We start from the raw sequence: 8,749 nt of genomic DNA, 5'->3' as shown, positions 1-8,749 counted from the left end.
TTGATGATGCATTGGGATTATTTATGCAGGTATCACATCATAGTTACAGTCCTGGTCTACGTGCTGCCTCTAGCAGTGATGGGTGTCACTTATACCATTGTTGGGGTGTCGCTGTGGGGAAGTGAGGTCCCYGGAGACTCRTCAGATAACTACCATGCACAACTCRGTGCAAARAGGAAGGTACGTYATTAAATATGAACTTTTTTKGTWATATACTGTATCTGTTGWCAAGAAATGTACAATCTTAAGTTGCTTGGCTGTGACATCATTACTAACAGCTTTAGTTGTTAAAAACAAATTATTGTGATGATGTGCAAACTTGAAGATTTGAGTGCTATTAGTTTCCGACAGCCACATACAGCAAAGAAGTACTGGTTTGATTTTCTACATTTGTGTACTCTTCATCTTCATTTGATGAAATGCAGATTTGGCATCATCCAGATTGCACAGAGTGTTTTATAGAGGCTTCTCTGTCTGCTGCACGAGGATTAAGAACGTCACAGCTGGGATGATGAGCATCAATAAAGACGGGTCGAGGATTAAAATAACATGAGGTTCATTGATAAAAAAAAAAATCTGAAATATCAGAGTAACATCCCAGATTATTTGATCGACATGAAATTCTACAAGGTTCAGGGTTGTGATGTGAATTATTCATTGACTAAAATATATATAGTGTTTGGATTTTAACAAACTCTTGTGTCAGCTTTAAATTAGGCTTTTTGACAAAAATTTAAATTCATGTTAAACAGAAACTGTAATAAGTTGACTGTTCGTCATCTTTAAAGGTCGTCATCAACAAAAGCAGTCATCAGTGGCTCCAATTTCTGTTGTGGCCCTGAAGATAAAAATAAAATTTAAATGTCATGAAAACACAGTGTGATCTAAAAGGTCAGGTATGGAGATAAGAGGAGGTCGCCCTCGTCTTGGTTTGGATGAAGAGAAAGCAAATCTTCTGCCTTCAGCCTCCTGCAGCTCTGCATTGTTCTGTAACACCGACAAGTTCTGTCGTCCATCTGACTCTGGACCTGCTGAGTCCGGTGCGTCATCGCTGACCTTTACCTGTCGTCATAAAATAACAGCAACTCTGCTCTCACTGAAGGGAAAATATGATGATGAGTGTAAAGATAAATGATCAACAGCCTTACAAAGTTTGTGACACCAACACCGAAAAAACAACCTTTAAAGGTGCWCAATGCCAAAAAATTATACTCAGATAGAAAATCATACAGTAATAAATGAAATCAACACGTWTATTTTTCTCATTTTGATGGTTAATGTTTCCAAAATTTTAAAATATGTAAACAAATTTGTGACCAGCTGCCWAATAAGTACCACATGTATTTGTTTGCCTACAGAAAGAGCCTAAGTGACTGAAAATAGGTCAACACTTATGACGTCGCATGGAAGAGTCRTTTGTGATTAAGAAGTCTGACAATTATTGAATTTTAAAATGGATCCTAAAATGTACAGGCAGCCATTGGAGCAAATATAAAATCAGGGAAATCAGCTCATGTTTATCAGTGAAAAGTCATTTGCACCCTCTGCAGGCGTGCCATCGGAGGCGCCACTAACCCACAGATTAAGTGAGCTAAAGTAATCCAGTTGAGTGGTAGCAAAGGCATGGATTACCGTCTCAAAGTGCCTTCTTGGAAAAACGGGTTTTACTTTGGCCAGCTGCCTCAAATGATGGAAACTCCTTCCAACAACTGCTTTAATGTGATTGCCCAATTTGAGCTCCTGATTCAGTTCGACCCCCAAATTCCTGACAGTCAGTTTGCTGTACTGAGCTAAGGAACCTAAATCCACTGGAGCGGGCTCAGTGTCTCCAAAAACCATCACCTCGGTTTTATCCTCGATCATTCATAACACTTGCTAGTACTTAACTTGTGGATTATTTCTTGACAGTGTGTTCATGTYGCTTTAAATGGTTTGTTCCAAACACACGAGACATAACAGGAAGTTCCACAAATGGTTCTCAGTACTTCTTTTGTTGGTGGCTTCCTTCTGTCGGATGCAGTAGCAGTTTCTAATATGTGACACATCATATCGAAATGAGGATTAAGTCAAATTATGTGAATTTATTGAGTCATTCAATATAAAGAGGAAACCTTAAATGTTATTTGTATGTTACGATTTTCCATTTGGAAAGAAACAAAAACATAGCTCACAGGGAAAAATACAAAGTTTTAAGGTGTTTTTCCTCAAAGTCATTTTTTTGTTCCTACTGCTAAAAAATGCTTCAAGAAATTTTTTTAGGATTATATTTTAGATAGTTCATTTAAATGATACTTTGATAAGGCATTAATTCATGATATTTTGACAAAATACCATTTTTGCACACATTTAAATCAAAACACTATCTGCCTGTTTCTCCACCTTCCACTTTTGGACTTAATCCTCACTTTGATGTGATGGGACACATATGGTTGAGGTGGGCAGTTGAACAGGGCAGCATCTCGCCAAGGGTGGCCCACCAACCCCGTTGAAAAAGAGCATTATTTCATATATCCTAACCTACCTATAGTCCACCTGCGGGGAGTGGGCGCCCTCTGCAGGTAGTGCATGCTTGCTGCTGAGGGCTGACACATACGGGGGGTGTGGGCACCGCTGAGGTTGTTTGCTCAGGGCAACAAAGAGGCTAGGTCCGCCCCTGGTCAGATGTATCAAATATTCTGCTTTCTCTCCTTCCTCCTGCAGGTGGTAAAGATGATGATCATTGTGGTGGTGACCTTTGCCCTCTGCTGGCTGCCGTACCACGTCTACTTCATCGTAACAGGTCTCAACAACCGCCTGGTGAAGTGGAAGTACATCCAGCAGGTTTACCTGTCAGTGCTGTGGCTGGCCATGAGCTCCACCATGTACAACCCCATCATCTACTGCTGCCTCAACAGCAGGTGGGTGTAAATCTGTTCAACTTTCAACCTTCAGCACGGCAGCAGGCTGACGGCTCCGGCCTTGTTCTGCAGGTTCCGGGCCGGATTCAAGCAGGTTTTCCGCTGGTGCCCCTTCGTTCGAATGTCAAGCTACGATGAGCTGGAGCTCCAGAACACGAGACTTCGRCCGTGTCACCAGAGCAGCATGTGCACCCTGTCTCGAGTCGACACCAGCATTCTGAGCAAAAACAAAAGCATCTGTTCTCGAGGACACATGTCCAAAGGAAACCCTGAGCAGAAGGATAAAGATGGATAGGCTCCACGTGGCTGATAAAAAAAAAAACTGGGTTTATTTTATTTATGTGTTTAGGTTGTCCTGATGTCTATGAATTACTGTTTGGTTTGGTTAACGTAGATAAATCTGGACGTATGCGATTTTTCCAGAATAATGTCTTCAGACTGAAAGGCACGACTCAGGAAACAGGAAAACTGCAGAAGGAATGCAAGGGAGGATGCCTGTGAAAATGATTATCSTAATGGATTGCAGTGTTCAGAAACAACAGAAAGTTAAGTAAATGTGGTTATGCTTTTAGGCTGTTTGAGTAGAGCTGGCATAGTGGTCCAGTGGCAGCTCAYTAAGTCCTGAAGTACGGCAAATCAAGTCTTAAAACACGTAATGAGAGATGGATCGTTTCATTTTTGAGGGACGTTTGGTTCTCAAATTAAATGTCCATATTTTCAGTTTGAAACTCCATCCTCCTCTTTATCAGAACTGATCAAAAAGTTTACTTTTTTAATAAATTGCTGATATGACATTTAATTCCTCTGATAGTTTAAAATCAAAACCGCTTGAAGACGATTTTGGACACATTTTGAATAGCAAGTTTGCAAAAAAATAGAAACAATCAGGATACTTGTCGCTTGGTGCAGACATGAGATTAAATGCAATATATGCTATATAATGTTTATAAATTATCAATTTAGAAGAGAAAAGACAAGTTTTTGGATGGATTTACAAGAAATCTTAGAATGTTTTAAGATTCATAATTAGCGAGAAGTGAAGAAATCTACTCTCTGATGTCGACATTTTTGTTCTCCTTGGCGCTTTRAGTCATATCTCGACATAAGGTCTGAGCAGAACATTTTTTAAGTGGTATGCTAGAGGGGCCTCTGTTTCTCACTTCCCTGTTTGCTTTTGGGGTGGGGTTAAAATCTACAACAGTGCTTTTTACAAATATTTTTGCCAGAAAAGGAAAATATATTCACAAATATTTCTTCATATTAGCTCTTTAAAAAATCCAGCACATCCGCATTTTTAAACAGTGTTTAATCAACAGTGACATTAATGTTAAAATAAATTGCTCTTTTTACTGCTATAAGAGTCATTTTTATTTGTATACTTGGTTTTAATTCATGTGTTTGATTCAGATTCATTCTCAAGTCACAACATGGAAAACTGGAGCAGTAATGTTTCTGATCACCATTTTTTTAAATGCTTGACTTCTCAAACATGACAGAGAAGAAGTAACTTGTTGAGACATGAAGTGTTGGATTGAAATGAAAATTTCATTTTCTAGGGCTTATATACAAGACTTAAACAGAGACACGTCACTGACTGTGAAGATTTTAAAAACTCAGAATGATCAAGCTGATAATCACAGCAGGTTCAACTTTAGTTTTAATATTTCTTCTTCATTTGCAAAAAACAAAAACAAAACAAACAAAAAAAAAACAAGAAAGAATCCATGAAACTTAAAATCTCACATGTAAGAGTGTCTTGCCGAGATATGCAGCAGCTCAAACCACTAAAATCCAAATCACACGTAAAGGTAAAAGCACTATACGTCATTAAAAAAATCATCAAACCAACAATAGTAAAAAAAACAACTAAAAGGAGTCAAACAAAACTGTGTGCAGCAGGTGTCAGAATGAGTAACAAAACTCTTCAGTCAAAAACATTTACACTCAGATATTTGTGTCTAAAGTTAAGATAAAAAAGCTGAACTTTCAAAATGCAAAACTAACTAAGTTCAYTGATTTTCAAAGTTCAGAAGAGCACAGTTGACAAATCAGGAAGTTCGTATTGCTTTTCAGCAACAAATCTATTCCCCATTCACTTGCAGAGTTCATTTATTTATAATCTGAAATTTGCACAATCATGAAACCACTTCTGTTAACGCCACCGTGATGAGGTCAATGATTGGTTTTGTTGTCAGAACAAAAGAAGCTGAAKGATGAGTTATTTGTCAGCATTTTGTTATGAACTTCATTAACTTCCTGACATCTTTCCAAACTATTTGAATATTATGAAAGCAAAATCAAAAAGTATATTCATAAACAAATCTAAAAATGCAGAGGAAAGAAAAAAACTTTATTTGAAACTATTATTAATTATTTGGTAGTTATACATGAAAGCTGAAAACCCAGAGTTGTGTTCTCTGGTTTCAGTGATTCTGAGATAAAATCATTTTTGTCAAACATACCAAGAAAAAGGAAGTGAGGCCACAAGCAGAGGAACAAACAACTGGGTGGAGATGACTGCTGCGGACCTGAGAAAGAAAAAGGAAAAGAAGAAAAAAAAAGAAAGAGTGATTAGAGAACATGATTAATAGCAAACCAGGGGGTGGTTGTAGCTTCAAGAAATGTGTAACAACCCACCTACACCTGCCAATCATTGTTTAGTTACCTGTATGAGTGCTCCAAAATGAGCAAAGAGAAGATGCCCTGCAGTCTATGTCACACTGTTTTAAATGCAGTTGTAGGACCACAAGATAAAATGTAGTCCTAATTTAAAAATATTCTTCATTTCGTTTTTCTGCTAAAATATTCTGGAAGGACACCCATTCTAACTGCCCAATTACTGGTAACACTTAGGAAGTGGGAGGACACTAAAATGACTCACATCGGAACCAAGATTTGGGTTAAAATTCTCCCAATGTTGCAACCACACCCTAAACCCTACATCCTGCATCCTACATCCTGCATCCTGCATCCTACATCCTACATCCTACATCCTACATTCTATATCCTACATCCTAAATCCTACACCCTAAACCCTACATCCTACATCCTRMATCCTACATCCTACACCCTAAACCCTACATCYTACATCCTWCATCCTACATCCTACATCCTACACCCTAAACCCTACATCCTACATCCTACATCCTACACCCTAAACCCTACATCCTACATCCTAAATCCTACATCCTACACCCTAAACCCTACATCCTACATCCTTCATCCTACATCCTACATCCTACACCCTAAACCCTACATCCTACATCCTACATCCTACACCCTAAACCCTACATCCTACATCCTACATCCTACATCCTCTACAACTGATTGGTTTCAGCCAGATTCAGGGTAACCTCCTCAACAATTAGCTGTTGTGCTTTAACCCCGACACATTTTTGTTCCTTTAAATGTTGATTATTGTGCACAGTCCTTTGAAATAAACAGATGAAATTAATCAAACTTCGCCAACACAAAAACTGGCATAACTCATTGAATTTACTATTATTGAGCAAAAATATGGTGTAGCTGAGAGTCTATCTCACCACAAAGTCTGAGCACCATCACAGCACACAACATTTTCTCTTGAAACTTTACATTTAGGGAAACTTTCCTTKAAGGCGACTGGCAACATGTTTTTCTTTCAAGAGTGCACACCATTCATTTCACTTTTAATYATCCTAAGAAGACGGTGGAATTAAAAATCAAGATTTATTAGGTTTTAAGTAAATGCTACTGTTGGCACTGCATGGTTGGTAATTCTAGGTGTGAGAGTGAATGGTTGTTTGTCTTGTTTGTCTCTGTGGCYCTGTGATGGACTTGTGACCTGTTCAGGGTGTACCCCGCCCCTTGCACTGTAACTGCTGGATGTGGGCACCAGTGACCGCCGTGACACAGAAAGGATGAAATGGATAGATGGATCTGACACTAAACCGATTTGTAACACTGTAAATGTCAATGAGACAGACTTGATGAAAGACTAAGAGTTGTTTAAAACTGGTGAGAAATTCTAAATCTGATCAATGAAAAAGAAGCAAGTCTTACCTTGGGAACATGTAACAGTTGTGGGTGCTGTTCACGCTGTGATGATTTAAAGTGACCTCAGTATACTCATCATTGTTTATATTCTTTATGCTCTTTACAGTGAAGACTTCAGCCGGAGATAAAAGTGTTTTTAAAAGGTTTRTCTGACAGATGTGGTCATCCAGGTCGACGTAGAAACAAGATTCGATTTTTAAAACCGTTTCTCCTTCCACATCTCCGAGGCTTTCGAAGTCTGAGTGGACCAAGGTGAAACTAGTAAATCTCACCTTGGAGCCTTTTAATGGCATTTCCTTTTGGTTGTCCATGAAAGCAAACATGCTTTTGCACATTTGACTCTGGTTCAGCATCATCATGGAATCTGTAAGCAGAAAATGAAGGGACTTGAAATGGAAGTTGTTTTCGTAGGTGGTAATGTTTGCTCCCATTGTCTCCACGGCTTTGCTAAGTTCCTTTAAAAAGTCTGCATTCCCAAAGTGGAGGACTGAAAGTGCAGCAGTGTGGTCTTTAGTTCCTCCAGGGATCAGAGCGGAACATCTGGAATTAGCGTTCCATGCTCTCTGGAACGCCTCAGTCATGTTGAGCTCTTGTTTTAACAAGTCGGGGATGAACTTCTCTTTGGCTTCTTCATGACATCCATCATACAGATCATCCACAACATCCAGGGACATATTCAGTGGTTTCACAATAACATCAGTCACCTTTAAATAAATGAAATAGTTTTACTCACAAGGGCTTTAAAACATTGTTATCGTGTGACAAATGACACTTACGTGGCTGTGGATAGTGCTGTAAATGACTGCAATAAAGAGCAGTTTTCCTCTGTCCAACATTTTGAGACGTCTGTACGAAAAAAGAACAACTTCTTTATTAAAACCAGAGGATGAGATGATCCGAATGTTTGCTGAACAAGTTCAAACAAGTGACAAATTATCTGCTACTGTGTGCCTTCAGGATTCAACATTCTTTCTTGACTGTGGGAATAAAACAAAGCTGAAGTGAAAAGCAAAAAGACACGTACCTTCGGAAAGGAGAGTATTAGCAGTGACTACTTCAGTACGGGGTCCATCAAACTGCAAAGGAGTGATTGTTTTCTCTGTTCAGAGAAGTGAGGCAGCTTATCTGACTGGGCAACGGTTTTCCTGTTTCTGAGGAAGGAAACAGACAAACCTCTGACACAGACCTGCACTTCACTTGTTTATTCCCCTGCTGCTGCTTCTTTCTTTCTTTCTTTCTTTCTTTCTTTCTTTCTTTCTTTCTTTCTTTCTTTCTTTCTTTCTTTCTTTCTTTCTCGTTCCCTAAAGATGTAATATCTGAGGAATGTTTTGAAATTAAGCTGCCTCCCCAATTCTTTCCCCTCCCCTTTTCCATCACAGGGCAACAAATGTTTGAAGGAAAGGGAAATGCAATTTTWTATTTCAAACCATCCATTATTTTTGTTTAATACTCATTCGCATTTAAGTATTTTCAGGGAAGTTGAGTTTGTTCGCTAAGCCACTTAACTCTAACACATTAATTAATAATAAAAAACCTCCTAAACTCAAGGGATGAACCACTGTCAACACATAAAACACAGGTTAGCAAAGAACCCATGAAAATTGGTTCACAAAGACACAATTTGTTCCCATTTCTTTAAATGATTTAAAAAGACAACAGTATTTTAATACCAACAAGGTGAATCCTGCTGAGCTGAAAACTTAACCTGCAGTAAAGATCTACAGAAAGATAATCAGGTCTTTGCTGGACTGTTTCTTATGGAAGCTGAGAGTGGCTGTTTCTAATTATTTTCCAAGGTTTTCTCATGATAACGGCGT

The 8,749-nt window shown here is 38.6% G+C and overlaps 2 protein-coding genes across 2 annotated transcripts in view; one reads left to right on the top strand and one right to left on the bottom strand.

Moving 5' to 3' along the window:
- The window catches only part of tacr3l (tachykinin receptor 3-like), a 6,781-nt gene extending 2,021 nt beyond the window's left edge, over positions 1-4,760 (top strand). Inside the window, exons 3-5 of the mRNA XM_014007712.1 lie at positions 30-180; positions 2,701-2,897; positions 2,970-4,760. Of these exons, the coding sequence (XP_013863166.1) occupies positions 30-180; positions 2,701-2,897; positions 2,970-3,192 (571 nt within the window). The 3' untranslated portion in view covers positions 3,193-4,760. The remainder of the gene's footprint in view (positions 1-29; positions 181-2,700; positions 2,898-2,969) is intronic.
- On the bottom strand, positions 4,542-8,272 carry si:ch211-145b13.6 (NAD(P)(+)--arginine ADP-ribosyltransferase 1). The gene is made up of 4 exons (XM_014007711.1): positions 7,957-8,272; positions 7,709-7,778; positions 6,939-7,636; positions 4,542-5,425 (listed from the first exon to the last, which is right to left on the bottom strand). Exons 2-4 carry the CDS (start codon positions 7,766-7,768, stop codon positions 5,350-5,352), a joined length of 834 nt encoding a protein of 277 aa, XP_013863165.1. The 5' UTR covers positions 7,769-7,778; positions 7,957-8,272; the 3' UTR covers positions 4,542-5,349.
- Between the last annotated feature and the right edge of the window lie 477 nt (positions 8,273-8,749).

This window comes from Austrofundulus limnaeus, unplaced genomic scaffold (assembly GCF_001266775.1).
Source record: "Austrofundulus limnaeus strain Quisiro unplaced genomic scaffold, Austrofundulus_limnaeus-1.0 Scaffold44, whole genome shotgun sequence".
Classification (NCBI taxonomy): domain Eukaryota; kingdom Metazoa; phylum Chordata; class Actinopteri; order Cyprinodontiformes; family Rivulidae; genus Austrofundulus; species Austrofundulus limnaeus.
Note: the sequence above shows the minus strand (reverse complement) of the source record. Positions and strands in the feature narration are given on the sequence as shown.